Source organism: Dasypus novemcinctus, chromosome 5 (assembly GCF_030445035.2).
Source record: "Dasypus novemcinctus isolate mDasNov1 chromosome 5, mDasNov1.1.hap2, whole genome shotgun sequence".
In the NCBI taxonomy this organism is placed as follows: Eukaryota; Metazoa; Chordata; class Mammalia; order Cingulata; family Dasypodidae; genus Dasypus; species Dasypus novemcinctus.
In genome coordinates, this window is record NC_080677.1 from 83,278,158 (window position 1) to 83,303,452 (window position 25,295).

At 38.9% G+C, this 25,295-nt stretch overlaps 1 protein-coding gene across 50 annotated transcripts in view; it reads right to left on the reverse strand.

The window, feature by feature from the left end:
* Positions 1-25,295, reverse strand: part of NRCAM (neuronal cell adhesion molecule) — a 286,106-nt gene that overhangs the window by 70,488 nt on the left and 190,323 nt on the right. For 19 of the 50 annotated variants that reach the window (XM_058297194.1, XM_058297173.1, XM_012527213.4 and 16 more), the window contains exons 4-5: positions 7,210-7,409; positions 1,811-1,916 (exon numbers count right to left, since the gene is read on the reverse strand). The exons of 7 other annotated variants lie outside the window; for them this stretch is intronic. In XM_058297194.1, the coding sequence (XP_058153177.1) occupies positions 1,811-1,916; positions 7,210-7,315 (212 nt within the window). In that variant the 5' untranslated portion in view covers positions 7,316-7,409. Of the gene's footprint in view, positions 1-1,810; positions 1,917-5,075; positions 5,094-7,209; positions 7,410-9,689; positions 9,783-25,295 lie in introns of all 50 variants that reach the window. 24 more of the 50 variants (XM_012527211.3, XM_058297199.2, XM_012527214.4 and 21 more) reach the window with 3 other exon arrangements.

Consider the following 25,295-nt stretch of genomic DNA (forward strand, 5'->3'; position numbering starts at 1 on the left):
CAAATCAAGACTTAGAAAATAGTGCTGGTTATATATTTTAAGGTGCATATCTTCTTTAGAACTTGCTCAAATTTCACTCAATAAGGAAATCAAGCCCACAAATTGCCTGTCATTTTCCAAAGGAAATACAAGAAGCAGGTCTCCCAGGCACATGCTCTTAGAGCTTTATTAACATTTTTGTTGTTAACTTTATTGTTCATTGAGTTGATAACCTGTCTATAAAAATTTGCTCTGGGCTGAAATGTGACAAGAAAGGCTATATATATACTTAGAACTATATATATATACTTAAAATCCATCAGACCAATTTCAACTTACCAAAATGCCAAGTATAGGTTGGGAAGAGGGGAAGAGATATGAGTTCATTGGTGTTTTTAAATGTTGGCTATTAAAAGGGATTATCCTATATAAAATATATTTGGAGAATTTTCAATTCTGGGGATGGCTTTGTAAATTCCTTAAGAAGATTCCAAGTGGCCAAGCAAGGCTATTCTTCCTCTGTTCTATTTAAATAAAAGATTGTCTTTGGAATCACAGTGCTTGTGTAATTGATTAGTTCATAACTAGTAATAAATCAACAATGGCCCTGCTCATGCAAAGGTATGGATCTTTCTACTTCACTGTGTTTTCCAGGCCCACTGCCTATCCTTACAGCAGGGGTTGTCAAAACTTGGGGGAGGGGTTGGTGGCATATAATGCTAGAGGTCAAGGGATTCTGCTGCATATCCTACAAGGCACATGACAACCTCCCACAACAAAGAATTATCCAGTCCAAATTATCAATAGTTCTGAGGTTAAGAAACCTTCTGTACAGACTGGGAAGAGGTATGAAATGAAATATGTAGCTGAAGAGGAACTCCAGCAAAGGACATTAGAGCTTGAGTGAGAGAGGGTTTCTGATTATACAGCAGAGTGCATTGTTTTAAGGCAAGCTTTGATAGGAGTTTTTCCATGCTCAGATATTTTGTACCAGTTAAATATTTCTCAGGTGGTAGTCTGTAATAGTTTAGCAAGGTCTATAATAGACAAACTCAGAAAGAAAATATTTAGGAACTTTCACTTCTTTGTTACTTAAAAATCTATATTACTTATATTACTTATTAAGAGCAATAATCCTAAACTCCAGTATATCACTGGACAAGTTACACATCACCTACTGATGACCTATGTATCCCTGAATAAGTTACTTAGCATTACTGGGCTGCAGTCTCCCCATCTGTAAAATATATTGTTTGAACCAGCCTATCTCCAATGTCCCTCTCAACTCTAAAATGCTCTGCTGTGTTCACACCAAGATCACATGGAGAATACTGAGTACCGAACCCTGTCAAGTTTGGAAAACCAGTTAGAATTATTTATAGACCACTGTGGAGCTAAAAGAGATCTTAGAAGTCATCAAATTCATTTTACAGATGAGGAAACAGGCCCAGACAAAAGAGATTTGCCGATGTCATAAGACTATCAGTGTTACAGCCAGAATTAGAACACTCCATATTTCTCCACAATTTTTTAGAGTTTTGCAGAAGAGAATGAGTTGGAAATGCAATAATCAGGCTTTTTAAGAACAAATTGACTTTAATTAAGCAGATAGACAAATCAATGAACCTAAAGGGATCCTTTAGGGATACACAGGACCTGAGAATTTAACTTCAGTGCCAAGTGAGGTGGTGAGACACAGCCAGGAGTAAAGCAGGCAGGCATGCTGGGAAACAGCCAACCAAGAAAGAAAGTGCTCTACATGGCCCACCGTGTTCCACAGAAATTCCCTAACTTATTTTCTATACTGGAATAAAGCAGAAAGCACACCCACCTTGGAGGAGGTTTCCCTTTTGCTTCACACTGGATTACAATATTTTCCCGAGGATCAATAATGTAATCTTTTGGAGACTGTTGAGTGATGGTTGGAGGTTGAACCACTTAATTGTAGAAAGAACAATATAAAGAAACAAAACATTTACTATCTAGTAACAATCATTTTTTCACGTGTCCTAGACTAAATGTGCTGCAAATGTTTTTAGTAATTTCTACTGTGGCAGAGCACACTTCAGTAGGTTTTCATTTTAAAGTCTCCTAAGCTGTGATGTTAAGGTACAACTTCCTTTTTGGTAGCTTTACAGGCACTCGAAAAGGCCATATTCCCAAACTAAAAGTTTGAGAAAATAATGACAAATGCAAGTCTAACATTAAGGCAGTTTCTTTTCTGATGTAACAATGAGAAATTTCTCTGAGGAATACTTCAGTTCAGTGAAATTTAAGTTATGAGGTAAATCTGCATCCTTCTTAGGAAAGAGTAACTCATTTCAGTTCATCAGTGAAGACAATGTAAGACAATATACTTTAGGAGCAAATAAATTTGAGAAGTTAATATTTACAAGATTGAATGGTCTTATTAGAGGTAGGTAAATTAGAAAAAAAGATAAAATAATGGTATTTAGAAGATAAATGGAATTGGGAACGTTCTTTGTTACAGTAGTCAAAATTTTGATTGTACTCTCCAAAGTGATATCTGATTGTTTATTATCAAATCTCAGGGGGAAACTATTTTGACTCAGAACAATGTGATCTAAAGAAATGTGGTACCTGTACTTCTAACACCCCTCAAATGTCTCTAAAATCGCCATGTCGTTCTTGCGAAATCAGAATCACAGAATGTTAGAGCAGGAAGGGTCTGAAGAGATAATTTGGCTCTCATCTGGAGGTAAAGTCTGGAGCCATTTTTGACTCTCACAGCTGCAGGGAGATGCTGCAGGTATCAAGCTAAAAAGGGAAGTGCTAAATGTCCTTTGATGCATAGGACAGACCCTCATCAAAGACTTATCTTGCCCTTAATATCAGTAGTGCCATGGTTGGAAAATCCTGTCACAGACCACTATGTGAACGGTGCCCCTGAGCTCAGGGAGGCAGAAGCCCTGCTCCAATATGCTCTCCCCTACATCATGCAACTTTTCCAGGGTGCTCTCTCAATCTCTCCTTTTGTCATCTTTTGGATCTTCCCTTTCCTCTTCACTTACTTAGTGTGTTTCCTTTGTGAAACCCCCCATACCTGCCAACCACACACTTCCGAAAGCTTAGTCATTGATTTCCGCTCTTGTCCGTCTTTATTGTGGTTAATTGTTGCTAGGGCTTAATTTATAAACCCTAGGATCAATGTTTTATAAATCTGCAAACATGGTTCTGTTTGCTCGCCTTCTCTCTAGTCTTATTGCTGCCCACCATACATCTCTTACTAAATATCCAAAGAACACCTGAAGTACAGATATCCAAAGTTAAACTCATTACTGCCATCATTTATTATGTTCCTATTATATGTAGGATATGGACAGCATCAATTTCTGCTCCCTGCAGCAATATCTTGCCCTGTCTTCATAAGCCAGCTGCTCTTCACAGCCTCCAGGACTATATTCTCCTCATTCTCCTAGCCTCTTCAGTTTTTTAAGTGTTGTTTAGCAGTTTAGTCTAGTGGCTAAGAACTTATCACTTGGTTTCTTCCTGGCTGTGAGACCTCAAGCACGTTTCTTAACATCTGTAAGTCTTAGTTTCCTCAAGGGAAAAATGGGGTTTAAAAGCAGTACTGACTGTTAAGCCCAGAGCTCTCACCCTGACTTCTCTCTCCACCCCCTCCCTCTCCTTCAGCTGAGCATTCCTGTTGATATGAAAGTAACAACCCACGTCAGAAGGACGATAACACCTAGGACGCATGTGGAACTAGAGAGACGGTGTGGATTATCACATCCTGACCCTGAAAGTACAAGGCTAGCGTAAATGGTCATAACCTAACCCTCCGCAGTCTAGCCTCAGAATGAGTTATACAAATCCCCTTCTCCCCCTCCCTCGGGGCTGCTGTCTACTCACTCAGCTGGCAGGCTAAGCTCTATTGCACCTTAAAGGCTTTGCTTAAACTGATGGCAGGCTCTGGTCTGATTTTTAAGATGCCTCCCTTCCTCGGCTTCCCTTGAACCTAACACCTATCTTCTAGTGTAGCTGGGAAGATTAAGTAAAATAATTTGTATAAAATTCACAGTACATACCAATGCTATAATGGTTCAGTGATGTTAACTATTTTTTTTTTTCATTATTCATTATCATTTTTATTGGGACTGCTCTCCCCTTTAGGAGCTTCTTAAGATCCTGGGGGTATAGAGTTTGGGATGAAGGAAGGAATCTTGGTATTCCATACTCTGAGAATGGTAGACATGAGAGGGTGGGTGAGTGGAGTCTTAGGAGCTACTTGGGCTAATTTCTTGTGCTTTGACAGGCGTGACAGAGGTGCAGACTTCATGGCCGCAAATGCAGGGCTTCTGTCCATGAGTCTGGAGCAGAGCTGGCTTAGATGCCGCTCCTTACTGCCAGCAGTTTATAGCCTGCAAGCACCCTTTTGAGCAATGCTCAGGTCACCTGGCAACTTACTAATGGTTTGCAGTAGTAAAAGGAAAAAGTGATTTTACTTAATTTTCCTGGTTAATGCAATATCAAAGGAATTCTCAAAAGCCTGAAAGCAGACTCTTGTTTTAGCTAGATGGCAGATGCTGGCCAATTGTCAGAGGAAGCAGACATTTTTATTTGAGTAAGCCACTCAGAAACAACGGGAATGGGGGCTGCTTGTTTTTTTTGCACACTTCAAAACAATTTTCAAATTCACTGGGCTCTTATACAGGTGCCATCTAGAAACCCCAGTCTACACAGTCATTGTACATGCACTCTTTCTTAAAGATACCAAAAGTTGTCTTTATTCCAGCAAGCATTTAAAAGCATATAGAACCAGATTCTTATTCTCTCTAATTGTGAATTTTCTCATCAAGTTACATCAGATGTAAACAAAGCTCAGAAGTTAGTAGAGCAGCATAGCCATAACAGAAAAAGAGCAATACCTAAGTATTCAGAATTCATGGAGGCAATATATTAAATTTGCTTTTAGTATATAAATGCAAATGTTAAGCCATAGTTGAACACACATGCTTAAAAAGACATCAGTCACAAAAACATAATAATTGTGCATTTAATTCACAGTATTAATAAATTTTTAAAAGATGGTCAATTTTTTCACTCTGCCTAGTAATTTATAGAAAGACACTTACAATCTTCAAGAAGTTTTGCTTTTCCCCCATCAATATCAGCAGGTGAGTGGGCAAATAGGATTAAAGAAAACCAGATGTTAGTATTAAGAACGTTAGAACCCTGAAGATAAAAGGTGCATCTTGTCTATTTGATTTGACTGCCGCAAAAACAGTATAATGAAGGTCAAAGTTGTGAGGTTGAGAGAAAGAAACTTGCATTAATGGTTTTATTTCCTCCTGCAGCAGTTATCTGCATAAACATATGGAAGAACAATAGCAATGCTGTGGGCAAAAATGACTTTTCCAAGAATAGGAATGGCTAATCCATTCCATACATGTGCTGGACAAGTAATTATGTTCAATTTGAAAAATTGCTGAAGTCTATAATTAATCTGGGTTGTCACATACTGTGTAGTGTCGGATCTTATTATCTCAGACATCACTATGTACACTATAATAACACCTAACAATGGGACATTACTACAATGCTTTATCAAAGGCAAGCCCAACAATGATTTTAGATTTTTATATTTCTATGGTTAATCACCAAGTCAACAACTGAACTTTTCAAACTGCTAGCATATTTCTGTTTCAGAATTCTTCAGTCACCCAGGGCCTGCTGTTGCCCACATGGAGAAGTAGCTCATGTGCTAGAGAAGGGGTGCAAAGAAAAGGAGCAGGGAAGAAATTACATTAGCGTGCAATCCAAATGATTCCACAGTGCTTCCTGCCATTACAACTTGCAAAGGTTAATGCAGGAGTGCTGGGTTATCCGTGACTTTCTTTTCATCATGGTTATCCCTCTTCTCTATTAGCAGCGATAATGGAGTTAGCCGTAGATGACTGTTTCCCTCTGATTGTTAGATTGAGCCGTCAGATTAAGGGAAAATATATTTAACACAAGAGAGAACAAAAGCAATTCTCTCAAGTGCTTTTCTCTCTCCCTTGTATCTGGTAGGGCAAAAGCTTACTTAAGCATTCCCACTCCAGTGGGCCTAGGCAGCACTCCCTCTCTCACTAAATACATATATTTGAAAATTGAAATTTAGGTCATTGGATTAATAGTTTTTGAAAATAAGAAAGATATAGCATTTTATTGTATTTTAGACTATAATAACATGCAAAGGAAGTCAGCAAAGTATGGGACGAACCCCACTCTTCTTAATGTCTCTCCCACTGGCAGCTGCAGCCTCTATAGGAAAAAATGACATCCCTACAATTGAATAGCCCCAGGAAAGTCCTATCTTCCTTGCACCTTGGAAAGCTTGCCAAACAGATGTTCTATTCAGGAAGCTAATGGGTTTAAAGAGGTCATGCAGATTAGGGATAAGGGATAAATCAATTCCCAAGTACAGTAATTGTCCAGATCTGAAATTCTGCTTTCCATTGCAGGAAAAGTGACCAGTTGGAACCTAGAATTATCTTTATTGTTTACAAAGAGGCCATCCAGACCAGACAGAGTACAGAATATACTTTAATATTAGAAGAGTGGGCTAATGTAGCTCTTGTTTGTTCCATTTTAAATGGTATTTTTGGAGATTGTCTTAATCTCAAAATTTGCATCCTGGTATTTCATCATGGTTTTTTTTTTTCAATCAAGAAGACTATTCAATATTTAGAAAAGACCCATTTTCTAGTTCTTGACACATTTAAGATTCATAATTAGAAAGTAAAATTTTCCTTGTTTGAGTCCAGAGAAATGAGTTATGGGTGGCTTGGGGATAGAGAGGGGAATGGGTTGGTGAAGTGACCACCCGCTACCTTTTCTAGGGCAAACTCAGCCTCTGAAGGGGCAGGGTGGAGAAGCAGGGAGGGTAGAGGGGTGGGGAAGTCTCCACGATACTTTTAAAGTGATTCCTGTTATTTTCTTGCAGAACTGTTGGGAGGATCAGGACAGCAGCAAAACTCACTTCTCAGGTCAAGTCTCCCAAGGTACACAAAAGGCACCTGATGGGAGAAAAGGATAATGATAGGGAGGGGACAATACCTCTGACCATTTCAATGGCCATTTCCACAGAGATGATTCTTTATAAACACCAGATGCTGAAGGTAAAAGCCAAATTAGCCTTCCAGTATCACACAATTTAGAGTGATGGTGAATGCTGGGGGAGGTTTTGACTCTTGGGCCTAACAGCATCAAAATGCTGATACTTACGATCAAGAGGTACTTCCAGTGCACTAATCATCTGGCATAGAAAGAGAATCAGGGGCACTCTGCCTGCAGATAAACACTTCTTTTTCGGCATTATTTTTAGTTGCATTAGCTTAACTCCTGCTGAGACCCACAGCCGAATTTCCTTTTCTTCTTTCACAAAAGATTTGTGAGTAAAGTTTAAATAATTTCCATGCAGGGAACTGAAAAAGGATAGAATAAGAATAATAATTATAACGTATTAAGAAGAAAGAAATAAAGAGTGGAAGTCTGCAGCACAGAAAATCAGCCTGTATTATACATGAACTCTAAAAGGGAGCTAACTTTTAAATATTTAACTCTCAAGACAGGAATGATCATTTATTCATAAATCAGCTAAAACCAGTTCAGAAATACTTGTCGCAATCTTTCTACTTTACCATCCTTACGATTTCTCCATTTTAAATACTTATAAGTGCTCTCGGAGGCCAAGATGACTTTCCTAATAGATCAGGAAAACTTGGCTGTGGAGCCAGTTAGAGAGCGATCACGTGTCCATTCTACAGATTATGTCTGGGAAATTTTAGGGCATTGCTGGAAATTTGCCTTAAACCCAAAACACTGTTTAACTAGCTGAGTCACTGACAATTCAGACCACCCTACCCTCCTGACGCCTAGACTTAGGCATCAAGAAGGCCTGAGTTCCAGGCCTTCCTCATTAGAGTCATCCTCCTTAAGAGTATGGAATTAAATTTTTTCTAAAGTGAGTTCTTTGGTCAAATAATGTAAATAGCCATATAGGAAATACCAAATAAAGTCTGATATATCCTTAAACAGGTATTGAAAAAAACCTCAATTACCTGGCCTCAATTTATCCTACCAACTTTATCTCCTATTTCCAAACTATTTTTGTTTGTTTGATGGTTTGTTACTGCTTTTCTTTCTTGGGTCAATCCTTCAACATGCCTGGAATTTTCTATTTTCTTGCTTTTGTCTATTCTATTCCTTTTACCTCAAATGCCTTCACCATCATTATTTCTTTACCGAAATTCCATCTATCTCTCATAGATCAGCTAAATGGTTGCCTCTTAGAAGCCTTAGCTGATCACCCAAACTATAAGTCATCTGGCTCCCCCACAAAAAATGCCTGAATTGCTTTGTCTAACTTAGCACCTGTATTAGATATAGGTATACACAGGCTATCTCTCCCATCCCATCTCCTAATACAGTGCCTTGCTCATTGTACACTGGAGAGGATACGAATAAACACACAACGTGAACCCCTGCCCCACAGCCGATTCCGACCTGGAACGTCACACTTCTTTAATCACACTTCTCATTAGTGCACAGACGTGGGGGTGACCGATGGCTCTCGGGAGAAGGTGGGAGGGTCGTTAATATGATGCACTGGGGTGGCTCCCACAAGCTTAATTACTGAATTAATTGTGTAATTATTTCACAATGTCCACCTTTCCTACTAAATTATAGGTCTTCCGAGGGCAAGGACTACGTTGGTCCTGTTCACCACGGTGCCCCCGAGTCCATTGCAGTGGCTGGCTCGCGGTAGGGCATCAATAAATATTGGTAGGAAACAAAATGAGTGAAGGGAGGGGAGGGTAAAAGAAAGGCAAACTTAATATCTTTGAAGGTTAGGTTGCATTCAGATAGGTAGTCTGACTTTGGTCTACCAAGGCTATATTTATATTTACATTACCTGATTTGAAAACCAAACTATCTTGTCAATATGGTCAAATTGGTTGTAATAATATGTCTGTGGTGGAGTAGAGCATAAATATGTAAAAGAAAAATGAAACAAGGTTGACAACATGTGCTTTACTAACAATTGAGTTCTGATTTAAACCTGGTCAAGATTTTAATAGGACACTACCTGCCAAAAAAATAACATAAAAAGCGCTTAATATGCTAAACATAAACATTACACTTATATAAATATTATTTTGTGAATAAAATATCCATTAAGTTTTATGATATATGGTTTAAAAAGCCGGGAAATCTGTCTTTCCATATATTAACATTTATGCCCATTAGATATCGAGAAACAGGTAGAGAAGCTCACTCAACCACTTCTGACCAAAATACAAACCAGGCTGTCTTTTTGTGTGTGCAAAGCACATTTACATCATTCACGCTAATTGGCTTAATTCAGTTTACATGCCTAGCTCTCCTAATACATACTGGAGAAATAAAATACCTTCTAAAAGACATAAAAATAAATTGCAGTGTTTACAAGATATTAAAAAGCTACATACAATTTCTACATTATATATTCTTTATTTCTTATTCATTTTGCCTGGACGACTTTTCTGTTCATCCTTTGAAATAGAGAATACCTTTAGGTAACTTTGTGTGAAAGAAAGCATCCCTCAACCTACAGTACCTTTTCTGAGTACACATAGGATACAATATTGCACCTTAAATCACAGTGTTTTGTAAAGAAAAGAAAATCAACCAAAAACTTGAAGAAAAATCGAGAAAGCACTTACTTAAAAAGGCATGATTAAATCCTCACAATGGTGGGAGGTCATTGAACTAAGACAATTGAAGATGTAGTCTCTCTTCAGAAGTTGTAAGTTTAACTGCAAGATAAGCCACAAAATCGTCCCTAGAGTAGATTCTGTTTGGGGAAGACAAAGCAACAGCCAAGCCCATCCTCACTCTCCTGCCAGTGGAAAATCACTCACTCCTCCTTGTATGCCATTGTAGGTTAAAAAATGAATGCCCAAGGACAGGATTAGGTCCCCAACACTCAATCAAACTGGAAATCAAATACAGCCACAGAAAATTGAGCTTTCCCTCAGTAGGACTAATGTACTCTGCACGTCTCACAAAGGAAAACCATTTCTTCTGCACTCTCAATATTGACATCAGTGGATAGCGTGTGAGGAGCCTGTCTTGTACTTTGCCTTGGAAAATGATGGCCATTTTCCCTTAAGAGAGAACCACTAACTAAAACTAAATTGTGCAATTACATAAAAAATTCCAATTTGAGATAGCAGCATCATGCTTAGTCAAGGTAAGAGTATCTTAGTGCAATATAACTTGTAATTTGCAAAACTTATTTGTCACAGAAATTTTAAAGCATATATGAATGAGACAAATGGTCAGCTCACATTATGAATATAAATCACCCTATTATTTAAAACCACATATATTGTGAAAAGGATCCAGACTGATGATAAACAGTAATGACCTTTAATATGTCATTTCATTTTAACTCCCTTGGATACAAATTTTCACGTTACCTACAGAACCTGTGAACCACAAGGGGAAAAATACCTCCCTACTTCAGTAAACTTTTCACAATTAGAAAGGAAATGAAATTCAAAGTTTCCTTATTTCATTTGGCGTAAAATTAATATTAAAACATAGAGTAACTGTTCCCTGTGCTGTTTACTATATATTTCAAAAGAAAACCTAAAGTTTTGGCAAAGGATTCACATCAAGTCTGAGAAATTAGCTCTGATGATGATTACTTTAGAAGTCTTGTCATTATAAAGAAAATAAAATGTTTTTCTCTAAAGTGAAAGATCAAGTTATTTTAATTTTTAAAAATATAGTTCTCTACCAGAATTGGAAGGCCATGCATTACTCACCATGTCATTCCTCTCTGTGCTTTTCAGCATTCTGAATTGGGTGTTTAATGCTGACTGCACCCGTAACACGATCTACAGACTCTCTCCGCCAATAAACAAATATGCTTATGTGACTGCATGCCCTTTGACACTTTGATTATTGCTCTAATGACCCTCAGTGGGTGGCCTGTTCTGGATATTGGGTGTGGCATCATTTAGACAGTGAAAGGAGTTTTTCAGCAGTTAATTTGGGAATGGCCACCTTTTATATTTTATAAAATATTTACCATAAGGAATAAACACATTAACACCCATCCCGGCCCATGCTTGTGCTCTTCAATCACGGGTTTTGAGTCTGAGATTATGGAGGGAAGTTTAGAGAGAAACAGACATACAAACTACACTAATTACTACATCACAAAGTCACAGTTACAACTACACAACCATGAGTGCACCTTGGAAAGCAGTCTGGGATTATATGACTATGGAGAATGTAATGATCTTTTCAATCAATGAGGCAAAATGTGTGAAAAATCAAGGACATGTTTCTAATTTCACCCTAGTCCAAAGCACTAATAAATAATAGTGTTTCTACAAAGAATCTGGTAGCTGAAACCCAGAAAAACACCTTAGGAAAGATGAACTACTAAGATGGGGTTTTTACCCAAACAACAGATAACAGTATATACTCATAATATCTTAAATCATCAATTGTCAGAGGACTATAACTGAGCATCTTATTTGATAGTCCTAAAAACCCCAGGAAATAGGAAAGCAGATTAATTATTATGCCCTTTATTATCCCCATTTTGTAGGCAAGAAAAAAACCAATCACGACGGCTACATTCACTGAGCACTTGCTATATACCAGCCAGGTGAGTGTGCTCTGTGTATTAACTTATCTAATTCTCCCAACAACCCCAAAGGTTAGTTGTGTCATATTTTCCAATTTATGGATAAGGAATCTGAGGGCAGGATGGTAAAGTCCCCTGCAATAAGACACATACAGGGTACATGAAGAACCAGACCTAGAGATTCGGTTCCTCTGGAGCTTTCAGCCACTTCACTGCCACAGCATAAGAGGCCCTTAGCATCTCCTCTTTCCCATATGGTATTATTTCACACTTAGCCAGTAAGCAAACCGAATTACCAAGTTTAGTTACTGAAGTTTAATAAGAGCTAGTAGTTTCTGAATATCTACTGTCGTTCTTTAGAGTGCTGCCCATAGCATAGCTTTAGGGGCCTCTTTATATTGGATTCTCCAAGAATAGTGCTTCCTGGAGTTGTAGGACATGTTGGCTATGGCCTTTTAAAGAAACAGCAAGTTAGGACAATATAGAAGAGATACTGTCAAATGTAGAAGAGATACTGTCAAAAGTTAATTTTAAAATTAGGCAATATATACACATGGTGCAACATTCAAAAGGCATGAAAGATCATATAATGTGAAACATCAATTCAGTCTCTCCCTTGGGAGGCAGTTGCTATTATCAAATGCTTGTGGCTCCTTCTAGAGATATTTTATGTGTAAGAAGCATAAATATATTTTAAATTAATATTTTAATGACCTTTTGATTTTAGAAAAAATTTTAAACTTTTTTTTTTCTTTAAAAAAATTTTTTTATTAAATAAGCTATGGGTTTACAAAACAATCGTGCATAAAATACAGGATTCCCAATATCACCCCACCACCAACACCTTGCACTGGTGTGGAACATTTGTTGTTATTGATCATAACACTTTTTTTTTCTGAACCATTTTTTTAAAAACAGTAGTTACCTTTGTTACAAGTGATGAAAAATTATTAAAATGGCACTATTAACTATCATTCATAGTAGTTTACATTGGGTGTATTTTTCCCCATATATTTGATGTTAAAGTTAAAGCATAAGACTGCTATAGTTTGTAAAAGAAAATTTTAATTTGCTGCACACAAAATTATATGGATACTGATTTTTTAAAACTTTTTCTTAACACAGAAATTCCAAGAAAGGAAATAGGACAATATGAGACAATATAACTGAGAGCTCTAAGACGAAGGAAAAAGCATGTTAATAAAAAGTCCGTATGTGTGAGACTAATGGCGACCCCAGCCAAGGACGGCACCTGTTCCACACTTGTCCAGCCAGTTAGTTACCTGATGGTAGTTGTCAGGATCAGCTTAAGGGGTAAGAGAGCTGATTGGAAAAGGAAGGATGGCTGGAGTAAGAGAGAAAGGAACTAGTTCTTCTCAAAGGAAAGGAAATAACCTTCCTCATCCCTACCACCAAATCCAACCACAATGAGTTAAATAGAATGAAGAAGAGACTACTGCACTCTGAATGCTTGCCATGCACAGAGACTCTTTCTTAGGAAGGCTGAGTTGACCCTACCATCCTGACCAAGGCTAAAAGAATCTGGAGGGGGTATCTGACTCAAAGGCAAGCAGCCCTCTAAAGTCTGGACTTGGAGATGACTTGGCTGCTAGAGAGTAATTGAAGAATGACTAAGAGGTAACAAATTCCTCTTATGGGGAGGGTCAATGTGAGGCAAAGAAAGAGAGTGAGTCAACAGTTCAGTGTGGGAACAAAGGCCAGAGATCACAAATTGGAAGACGGCATGAGAAACCATGAGTCAGGAGAGGATGTAAGGTGTCAAAAGCAGAATGAAGCCAGTTAGCAGAAATAGGAGCAGTAGAAGCAGAGCCAGCAGCAGCTGAGTGACCACGGCACTGACGGAGTACCTGACAGGTGATAACAAGCATCTGCTCCACTGGCACTAAGACATCAGGTCTCAAAAACAATTGTATCCCAAAATGATGTTCCACTCCTTTATGAGGTTTGCCAGGATAGTGATTGTGTTTGAGATTTACTCCTGTCTTTCTTCTTTCTTGTGTATTTTAAAGTAAACCTCCATTAATGTGGAAGGTAGGCTATTACATTGATAGCCCCTAGTGAAGCACTACTCCCAGTATCCATACTCTTATGTGTCTCTTCCCATAGCATCTCTGGCTTGACCAATGTGACTGACTTTCGTCAGTGGGACATTAGCAAGTATTAGGCAAGCAGAGGCATGATAAGTATTTGTACACTGGGGCTAGTCCTCTTGTAATGTTTCCTCCAGAAAGCTCAAACTAGACTATTAAATGATGAGAGGTTGATGGAAATATGGAAGATGAAAGACCATCTTGGACTTTCTGGCCCAGTTGAGTTCCCATCTTCTACTGGAAATTCTCTCTTACCAAATACATATTTTGAAGAGGAGGGAGAAGGCCAAGTCATGGAGCTAGGGCTACACTTTCATCACAAGTTCTGCTTAACAACTAGTTTTCTTCAATTACAAACCAATTTTAACAGTGGAAATTAGGGAACTGCTTTGAAGCTGAAATCTGAGAAGTAGAAATTTAATTCTGAATATAGCTCTAGCCAATAACTTATACAGAAACATTTGTAGAACCACTGAAACAAGCTTTGGTTCTATTTACCTTCCTGTAAACTGAGATTTCTACAAATATCACTGAAAAGGTGTAAGGATCAGAAAAAGTTTATTTAAAACTTCAGCAAAAAGACCATGAGGGATATTAATATTCTAAATGTGCTATTCTTTATCCACTTGTCAAGAAAACAGCACAAGACAAAATGGCAGCCATTTAATAGTGGATAATAGCATTTTGGAATACCTGCACACTAATCAGTTTGGAAAAATTTTGTCACCTTCCAAAATAAGAAGACAGGATTTACAAACCCTGAACTCTTGCTGAGTGGTATGGGCTATTCTGGAAGAGGATGTAGGGCATTTGTCAAAATCTCAATGTGTGATCCTCTCCTAAAACATGCATGGGGGGGGGGGCGGCGTGGAAGAGATATAGCGGGAGAGATAGTTAGCCACAGTGGGCTTGGTGAAGTTATACTGCAGGTAGGAAATTAACCCAGAGGCCTCAGTGCTCAACACAATATAGCTTCTACCTTGCTCATGCTAATGTCCAGTGTGGGAGGGCAGGGGGCTCAGTTCCATTCTGACAGAGGCTCTGCTATTTTGTGATGCTGCCGTCTCAGTATGTGGCTTCAAGAGTCTCCTTGTTCTCTTTTTCTGAACTGATTCCAACTGGAAGTGATGCACACATCTTTCGCCCACAATCCACTACCCACAACCAGTCAATGACTCCAACTGTAATGGATGTAGGGGTGTTTGAGGAATTTAGTGAGCACCACTGCCTCGGCCACAGAGAGCATACTGTTCCCGGTAAATCTAAAAGCACCTTTTCTGGAATGAGATTAATGGTGACATTCTACAGGGCAGCCTTACTGTTTCACCTCAGTGGTGAGGCAGGAAGCAGGATGATGGCGGTGAGCGAGGGCTAAGGGGTTGTGTGGGGACTGCTGGGTTGAAGCCTCTTCCATCTTCCTCCCAGCTGCATTTCTCAATCTGTTTCCTGTTACCTGGGCTTTCCTCAAACATGGGCCTGGGCATGGGGGTGGGGGTAGGGGTGAGAAGGCAAAAGGACCTGATTTACCAGGCCCATGGAGACACCACTCCTTCCATGTCATATAGTACTATATGATTCACAGCAACATTTCAAACTATATTTTGCTAAGATATCTGGGCTCTGTCTAACCACAAGAGGACCATGAAAGAAATGACCTGAAGAATTGTATTTTCCTGTTGCTATATATTATGAAGGTATATTCAAAATAGCTGAAAATCCTTCATCCCAGTCAGAGGCTATTTCATATAAAGAAAAACCTCAATTACTTGCTGATATACATTTTGCACTACAAAGGATTTACCAGCAAAACAGCAGAGCAATGAATTGAATATTTAACTCTTGTTGCATTTAATTTTCTTGAAACAGGCATATGAAAATCTGCATTCATTGAAAAAATAAATCAGGGAGTGACCATTTGCTTCCAAGATAATCTATAAGATTTACTCCAAAGAACATCCTCCTCATGAGTGTTTAGAATATAATTATGTTTCCAGGAAGTTAAATATTAACTCCTTAGGAGTCCATGTTCTCTATAAAAGCTAAGCATACAAAAGTGTAAATGTTACAAATGTTGTCTGTAATGTGAAATTTAATCAACTCAACAGTCAAAGCTTTAGAACATTCTGCTGTTTGTGCTAAAAGAGACTTTTCAGGAATATGTTTTCTGTGAGAAGACCACACTCTATTTTTACTATCACTTAAATGGACGCCATAAAAAGAATGCTTTTTTTGAAATGGCAATTCAAAAAGTGGCTTAGGAATGCCAAATGGAAGAAAGTATTTGTCCACGTGTCTAGCTCCATAGAAGAATCAGGATAGAAAAGCCTTTGGTTTTTACCAAAGTTGTCTGTAAAAACACTGACCCAACAATAATCTACCTTGTCTTGGGTCTCTTCATTCATTAGAGAAGTTGTGGGTTTACATAACAATTATGCTTAAAATACAGGATTTCCATATATCACCCTATTATTAATACCTTGCATTGGGGTAGAATTTTCTTACAATTGATGACAACACATTTTTATAATTGTACTATTAATGTAGTCCATGGTTTAATTTAGAGTTCACAGTTTGTATAGTGTAGTTACAAGGATTTAATTTTTTTTTTAATTTTTAAAATTTGTTACCATATATAATTTAATATTTTCCCTTTTAATCATAGTCATATATATATATGACTTTCTGCTTTCGATTCTTTTGGGTATATACCTAGAAGAGGGATTGCATGGTCAATTGGAAATTCTATAATTAGCTTCCTGAGAAATTGCTGAGCTGTCTTACACAGCAGTTGCACCATTTTACATTGCCACCAGCAACAAATGATTGTTCCTATTTCGCTGCCTCCTCTCCAACACTTGTTACTTTCCATTTTCTTAATAGTAGCTATTCTAATGGGTATGAGATGGTATCTCATTGTAGTTTTAATTTGCATATCCCTGATGGCTAATGATTTTGAGCAACATTTCATGTGCTTTCTGGCCATTTGTATATCTTCTTTGGAGAGATGTCTATTCAAGTCTTTTGTCCATTTTCAAATTGGGTTGCTTGTCTTTTTGGTATTAAGTTGAAGGATTTATTTACATAGTCTGGATATTAAGCTTTTATCAGATGTGTGTTTTCCAAATATATTCTCCCATTGTATAGGCTGTCATTTTACTATCATGATAAAGTCCTCTGAGGCACAAAAGTTTTTAATTTTGATGAGGTCCCATTTATCCATTTTTTTTCCTTTCTGGTTTGTGCTTTGGGTGAAAAGTCTAAGAAACCATTGCCTAACACAAGGTCCTAAAGATGTTTCCTTATGCTTTCTTCTAGGAGTTTGATAGGTCTGGCTCTTATATTTAGGTCTTTCATCCATTTTGAGTTGATTTTTGTATAAGGTATGTGATAGGGGTCTTCCTTCTTTTTTTAAAAATGTAGATCCAATTTTTCCCATGCTGTTTGTTGAAGAGACTATTCTTTCTTAATTGAGTGGTCTTTGCCCCCTTTTCAAAAATAAGTTGGTCATAAATATAAGGGTTGATTTCAAAGCTCTCAGTTTGATTCCATTGGTCTATATGTCTGTCTGTCCTTGTGCCAGTACCATGTGGTTTTGTAATAAGTTTTAAGGTCAGGAAGTGTAAATCCTCCAACTTCATTCTTCTTTTTCAAGATGGCTTTGGCTATTGAGGGTCCCTACCTTTAATATAAATTTGATGATGTGCCTTTCACTTTTGCAAAGAAAGTTGTTGGAATTTTGATTGAGATTACACTGAATCTATAAAGCACTTTGGGTAGGATTGAGGTCTTACAAAATTTAGTCTTCCAATCCATGAACAAGAAATGTATGTATATGAAAGAAAATGTCACTGTACATATAAGGCAATAGATCTTACAGTGATGAAAAACATAATGTAAAAAATATTTTTATTATTTCAAATTTTTTCAATGTTTTGTATTTTATTGTTATTTTTTAAACTATCATTATTGTTTCATCTTCTTATTTTATTTGATTATTTTGTTGGTTTATATTTTGAAGAAGTTTTGGATCAGAGAAGGCTCACAACTGTGCAGGGGAGGATCATTGGTGTGGGGTGTCAGTAATGGGGGAAAGCATCCTATCTGAGTTCACTGACTCTTTCTTTCGTCAGCTCCAATCTGCTCTTGAAGACCTCCTGGGAACTTTTCATTTAAGTTATTGTGTCTTCAATTCCAGTAGTTCTGTACAGTACATTTTTATAATAGAATTTCTTCCTCTTTACTAAGATTCTTATATTGCTCATTCATTGTTTTCCTGAAAACCTTTAGTTTTACTCTGTAGTTTCTGTCATTTTAAAAGGTGTTTGTTGTTGGTGTTTTCTGGATTTTTATCCTCTTTCTTTGAATGGGCCATCACTTCCTGTTTCTTTGTCTTATACTCTTTTTTTTTAAAGATTTATTTTTAATTTATCCCCCCCTGCCCCCCCAGTTGTCTGCTCTCTGTGTCCATTCGCTGTGTGTTCTTCTGTGACTGCTTTTATCCTTATCAGCGGCACTGGGAATCTGTTTCTTTCTGTTGCGTCATCTTGTTGCGTCAGCTCTCCATGTGTGCGGTGCCATTCTTGGGCAGGCTGTACTTTCTTTTGCACTGGGCGGCTCTCCTTATGGGGTGCACTCCTTGCACATGGGGCTCCCCTACGCGGGGGACACCCCTGCGTGGCAGGGCACTCCTTGCGCGCATCAGCACTGCACATGGGCCAGCTCTACACGGGTCAAGGAGGCCCGGGGTTTGAACCATGGATCTCCCATGTGGTAGGCAGATGCCCTATCCATTGGGCCAAGTCTGCTTCCCTGTCTTATACTCTTGTTGCACACATGCATTTTAATATTTTAAAATATTAACTCTGGGATTTATTTTCTGAGACGTTTTTTCTTGATTTTGTAACTAGCTCGTGTTAAGACAGAGATTTTCTTGAGTTTCTGCCTCCCTATCAAGAAGATATGCCCAAGGCGAATGCAGTCTGCAGTCCTCCCTGTCTTTCTGGGCCTGTATCTGGTCCTGGACATGTGCTTGTAAGTTGTTTTGGAGGTCCCTTGTTTAAAGGAGTTTGAATGTCCCTGCATTTCCCAGGAGACACACCTCCCTCTCCCAGGTGTTTAAAGTAGGGAAGCCTTTGCCACAGACTGACCGCTTCTATAATTTCTTACATTCTTTTTATTGTCTCATGCTGCTTTCTTCTGGAAGACAAATTCTGGTAGTGGGGGCATACTAGAGAGGAGTTTCCCCAAGTCATTCATTCCCTGTTGATATATGGCCAGGGACCCATGAAGGGGGTACAGACGAGGTACAAAGTACCCTGGGGAGGGGATCAGAAAGGGCACCAAAAGCTTCTTCCCACAGCTTTGCAAAGCTGAGCTTTCCTGACCTGCCCAGCAAATGCAGCCCTTCAACTAACTGTCCCCATAGGCCTGAGGAGGCGTAGCATCTTTAAGTCTCCTCTGCTGCCATATTTGTCCAGGAAGGGGTGGAATAATGCCCACTCTTAGAGCCGCTGCTAGTGATCCAAAGTTGCTAATCAAAAGCCACGGCGGCTGATCAGCCATGCCACCCCTGGTCCTGAGGAAGAGGATAATTTTTATGCCTGTTTCTGTCACCAGTGGGTGTGGAGAGACAAATTTGCTGGTCTTTACTGTAATTTCCCAACCTCTTCTTCCTGCTCTTCCCTGGATGCTGAACAGTGTTTTACTGGCCCCTGGAGTTTCAAAATAGTTATTTCAGATAGTTCTTGCCTGTTTAATAGATGTTCTGGTGGAAGGACTGAATCCTGGAGCTCCCTTCTCTGCTATATTCCCACAATCCCTTCACTCTGGTTTTCATGAAAAGTTTTTATGGATAAACTGAGCATTTATTTCCTAAAGACAAATACTCATACTCTTCTGGAAAGAAAATTGGGAAGGTAAGAGGAAAAAGGTGAAATAAGAGGCCTAAGACAAGAGAAGAAAATGCAGGAGAATACCTTTGTGACCTGAGGTTAGGCAGTTTTCTTACATCAAAAAATATGAGCCATAAAAGAAAAAAATTGATAAATTTCATCAAAATTAAAAATGTTTGATCGTCAAAAGACACTAATATGAAAATGTGAAGAGAAGCCAAAGACTAGGAGAAAAATATTTGCAAGTCATATTCATAACTTAAAAGTTTTGCAATTCAGAAATAAGAAGAAAACTCCATAAAAAATGGGCAAAACTTATGGATAGAAACTTCCTGAAGAAGATACAGAAACAGCTAATAATACATAAAAAGATGCTCCATATTGTTTACCATTTGGGAAATGCAAATTAAAACCATAATGAGATACCATTACACATCCATTTGAATGGCTACAGAAAAACTGATAATACTGAGTGTTGTATTAAGATGTAGATACACTGGAATCCTCATGCTGTTATGAAAATGTAAAAAGGTAAAGTCATTTTGGAAGGCAGTGTGACAATTTCTTAAAATTTAAACATAGACTTACCATACAACCCAGCAATTCCCCGCTTTGGTATTTACCCCAGAGAAATGAAAATATATTTCCACACAAAGACTTGTACACAAGTACACACAGAAGCATTATTTGTAATAATAATCAAAATACGAAAACAATCCAAATGTCCATCAACTGGTGACTGGAGATTAATTTTCATATGCATATAATGGAATTACATGTATATTCTTATAATGTAATATGACTCAGCAATAATAAAGAACAAACTAGTGGTACATGCAACAACATAGATAAAACCTCAAAAAATATCCTAAGTGAAAAAAGCCAGACACAAAGGACTATATATGAATATCTACTTATATGAAACTTCTAGAAAGGCAAAAGGGTAGAGTCAGAAAGCAAAACAGTGGTTGCTTAGAGTGGGGAGTGACAGGGAACTGAATGCAAACAGGCAGGAGGAAATTTTCTCAGGGGATGGTGGTATTGTAAAGCTAGATTGGGTGAAGTTTTCACAACCATATAAATTTATTAAAACTCATCAAACTTTACTGTTAAAATGTATGAATTTTGTGGTATGTAAAATATACGTCAATAAAGCTATAAAAAAGGGGGGAAGCACTTGGACATTTGTTTTCCAAATCAAGGCACATATGACTCCTGAGCACCACATGGCTGGTCTCCTCTCCCCGCTAAGGGCTCTCACAACCTTCAGTCTAGTCCCAGTGTAAGTCAGGGTATCTATTTCTGAATAAAGAACACTAAGCAATACTGAGGAGGATGGCAAAGAGTAAAATTACCTCATGAGTCTAATGGAAAGAGCAATTTCAAAAGAAGAAATTTAGAAATAAGAGCCTATTCTAACAAAAAATAAAAAAGGCCAATGATAACAGGTTACATTTGTCGTTTTCATGAAAACTATGTCTATCACTATCTGTGAACCAGTTTCCGCAAAAAGGGCTCATGACATTCTTCAGTATTTCTTAAAATGGCTTTTATGATATATTCTCAATTATACATAACCTGGATTTCAGATCAAAATGGCTTTGAACCTCACTTTCACTTCCATTTCATGTAAGGCATTAAACCACATGAGAACCTAAGTCAGGCAGAAAGTATCCGTTTCATCAAGAATCTCAGATGACGGCTTTTGTCCCTTTCTTCTTTACATGCCACAACTCTTCCTCCTCGTTTCCACGTCGTTTGGCATGCTGAGGACTATGAACACTTTTACAAGTCAATGCTACTTATTTCTATTTCATCAAACAAAAATAAGGCACCAAAAGCAGAGATTGAAGGAAGAAAACTTATCAACCTCTGACTCAGTTTCTGAGAAATCCTTTTCTTCACAAGGAGGAGGAGCCTGGGTCTCTGCCTGGTGGAAGGAGGTGGTTGTCTGTTCTGTGGTGGAAAGTTTGCCAAACACTTCCTCCACTCATTAACACCCTCAGCCAAGGGCTGAAAAATGATTGACCTTAGTCTTTGCCTGGAAGCCTTTCAAAATGGCAGGAATCCCCTCTGACAGCAGTTCTTTCTCTTAATTATTCCCACTACCCCTGGTCTTCAGCCCCAGGCCCATCCCTGTCTCCCTCTCGAAGCCTCTTCTCTTTCCTTCTTGCCTTCCTTCCCTGCCTAGGTCCCATGCACCAGCTTCATTTTTCTGGCCAGTCCTCTCATCTCCTTTATCCCCTCATCTTACATGACGCCCACCTAGGAAAAACCACAGCTTAGGCCAGCATTATCTATAATGACATAGAGCCCAAACTCATCCTCCTGGAAAATATGGAAGTGAGGTAGAGAGATAAAATGGACAGAGCCTGGGCTTTGGTGTCAGACCCTATTTCAAATTCTGGTTTTGCCACTTAGAAGTGTTTTGCATGGGTTATGTTAAACAAACTCTCCATCTCCTCACCTGTAAACTGGGGCTAATTTACCTACCTTCATGGCTGTTGAGAGAAAAATGAGATAAATGTGTAATGTGCATAGCAACCTACCTGGATCTTAGTGGGCCCTAAGTAAATGGCAACTTTTATAATTAAAAGGCCCTTCATGATATAGCCTCTGCTTACTTTTCGACCCTCCTTTCTTGTTTCACTGTCACAAGCCTAGTGAACAGAGACACTGACTTCCATGCCTCTATCCTATTGTTCGCTCTGCCTGGAACCCCTTTCCCACTTTCCACTTGGTTTCTGCCTTACTCATGGCCTGGATATTTTGCCTACTCTTTCCTGGAGACTGAGGTAAGGTTTTGTGATGGTTAGGCTAATGTTCAGCTTGGCCAGGTAATGGTGTCCAGTTGTCTGGTCAAGCAAGCACTGGGCTAATTGTAATATAAGGGCATTTCATGGACTTTGATCATCAGGGAGTTGATTGCATCTATGGCTGGTTACATCTACAATCAACTGAGCTTGCCATCAGCAATGGGTGATGTGACATCCAATCAGCTGAAGGCCTTAAAAGGAGAAGTGATTGCAGCATTCAGAGAGAGAATTCTGTCTCTACTTCAGACAGTCAGTATCTCCTGGGAAACTCATTGAGGACCTTCACTGGAGTCCCTGGTTTGCAGCCTGCCCTACAGAATGTGGACTTGTGCATCCCAATGGTCGTGTGAGACAATTTTATAAAATCTCATACTATTTGCAGATATCTCCTGTCGTTCTTTTTCCCTAGAGAACCCTGACTAATACAGCTGTCATTCTCTAAACGTGTGCTGTCCAAAACACTAGCCGCTAGCCACATATGGCCATTTAATTTTACAAATAATGGAAATTAACTAAAATTAAAAATTTAGTTCCTCAGTCATATTATCCACATTTTAAGTGCCTAAAGGACATATGTGGCTGGCTAGTGGCTGCCATGTTAGCCAGCACAGAATAGGACATTTCCAGCATTGTAGAAATTTCTGTTGGACAGCATTGCTCTAGAAGAATTTTTGCCTTTGCTAACTCTCTCCTCCCAAAGAACCATGCATATTTTATAAGAGCACTTAATCACTTCATGTTTTGTTTATTGACTGTTTTTCTTCATAGACCGAACTTTCTTACGTATCATCCAAGTCAGTATGAGTTTGCTGAATGGGTTATCAAATGATTGCTTGAAAGGCCTTTTTTGTTTGTTTCTTTGTTTGTTTTTACCTTCTAATTGTCTTAGGGCTCCAAACCCAAGAGGAAGAGGCTTCTCCTTTCTGAGGCTGGACCTGAATGTTTCTGCCTTTTTGCCTTTTACTCTATTTCTCAACCCATTTCCTAATCCTTCTCAGCTTAGTTCCTGACCTCACTGACTCCGGACCCTTTGCTTTGTTTGATGTATATCCTCCCAGAGAAGCTACTAAATCCTACTCTTATGGTGCAATCCCTGGCTTCCTTCCTCAGCCTTTCTTTGGGGTTCTTATGTCAGATTACAGTTGTTTCTGACCCCTTTGGTCCTTAACCTGTCCAGACAAGCCAGGCTCTAGACCATGTGGCCAGAATTTCTATTGTGGTTTTTTTTCTCTTTGACCTCCAAGAAAGGGGATTAAACAATTTGGTTTATGGGAAAACATTGTCTGATATCAGATGTCATTGAATATATAATTTCATCTCTGTATTCAAAGTGCTTCAAGCAGTGTCTGGCATATGGTAGGTACCTAATAAATATTTGCTAAATGATTAATGAGCAATTATTTTATTAGAGAGTCCAATCTCAAGGAGCAGGAGTGTGGCACAAGGTCAGTGAAGGAAGGAGAGCAAAGCTAGAAAAGTCTATTGAGCTGCTGCTGAGTGAGACTGCTTGCTAAATCCACAGACCATGCCCTCAAGAAGTTTTATAAACTGCATTTAGAACCAGCCCTAGGATAGAGTGAGGAAAGGGGAAAGAATTTATCCCTAGGCTACCCCTTGATCAAAGATTCAACCCTGTAGCTCTGGGTTTTGCATTATAAAGCCTGGGTACCTGGGGGGTCCTGCAGTGGTGTCAACAGAGGAGTCTTGGGTGGGAAATGAAAGGTGCATTTGTGTGAAGGTGGTTTGCCCATGCAGAGCTGGAATAAGAGGCAGCAAGGCCAAGAGGCTCTGCAGTGGTGTATAAAAGGTGTCTGGCACAATGTACGAGTTTTAGCTTGCTGAAAGGCTGTGATGCAAAGTACCAGAAATGGGTTGACCTTTTTAATGGGTTGACTTTATAATGGGTTGACCTTTATTTGGGGGTAAAAGCTTATAGTTCCACAGCTATGAGAAGTCAAAATCAGGGTACCATAAGAGGTGCTTTCTCTCCAAAGTCAGCTGCCACATGGCAAAGCAAGATGACCACTGATCTCTGCCAAGGTCTCTGCCTTTCTGAAGCTGTAGGCCAACCTGGCATAGGCTTCTCTCTCAGCGGGCCTCCTCTCTCTCTCTCTGGGCCTCAGCCCCTTGAGCCTCTCAGGGGCTTCTCTCTTTGCAGCTCAACTGTGGGTAAAACTTCTCTCACATGGCAGGATCAAATATGGCAGCTTCTTTCTCCTGTGTGTCTGCATCTCTGTGCCTCCCTTTATTTCAGACACAGCAAGAGGGTAGATACTCAACATGTATCATGCCTCACTGATGTAGCACAATCAAAAGCCCTAAAGTAATCTTATCAAGTAATTTAATCAAAGGACACACAACCAAATTTAATGCAATCTTTTTATGATTCATAAAATAATTTCGAACTGCAACAGTAAGCAAATTTACATTTCTAAGTATCTGCCCACCACAGGTAGGACTGGGAGACCAGAGAATAAGTCATCTGGGAAAGTTTACAAGGGGATGCTCTGGTACTTGCTTCCTGGCAAGGTTCTAGATGCATGGTAGGTGTCAATGAAAACTGATGGTTAATTGCAGAGATCATCAGGGAAGTCCGGTAGGGTAGTAGGTTCCTGAAGGTTGAATGTGATGGAGGGGAGGTAGGTGTGGGAATGTTAGGCGGCAGAGAAGGGCTGAAAACGATCTTGACTCACTTTTTGGTTTTGCCTGAGGCCAAACCTACTTTCAAAGTTTTCCCCATGTCCATGCCTTTGCTCTAAATTCCAGGCTAATAAAATCACTCTGGCACACTTCAAAATTTTCACATTTAACAAGATTTCACAAATCATTATAATCACTTTAGGAG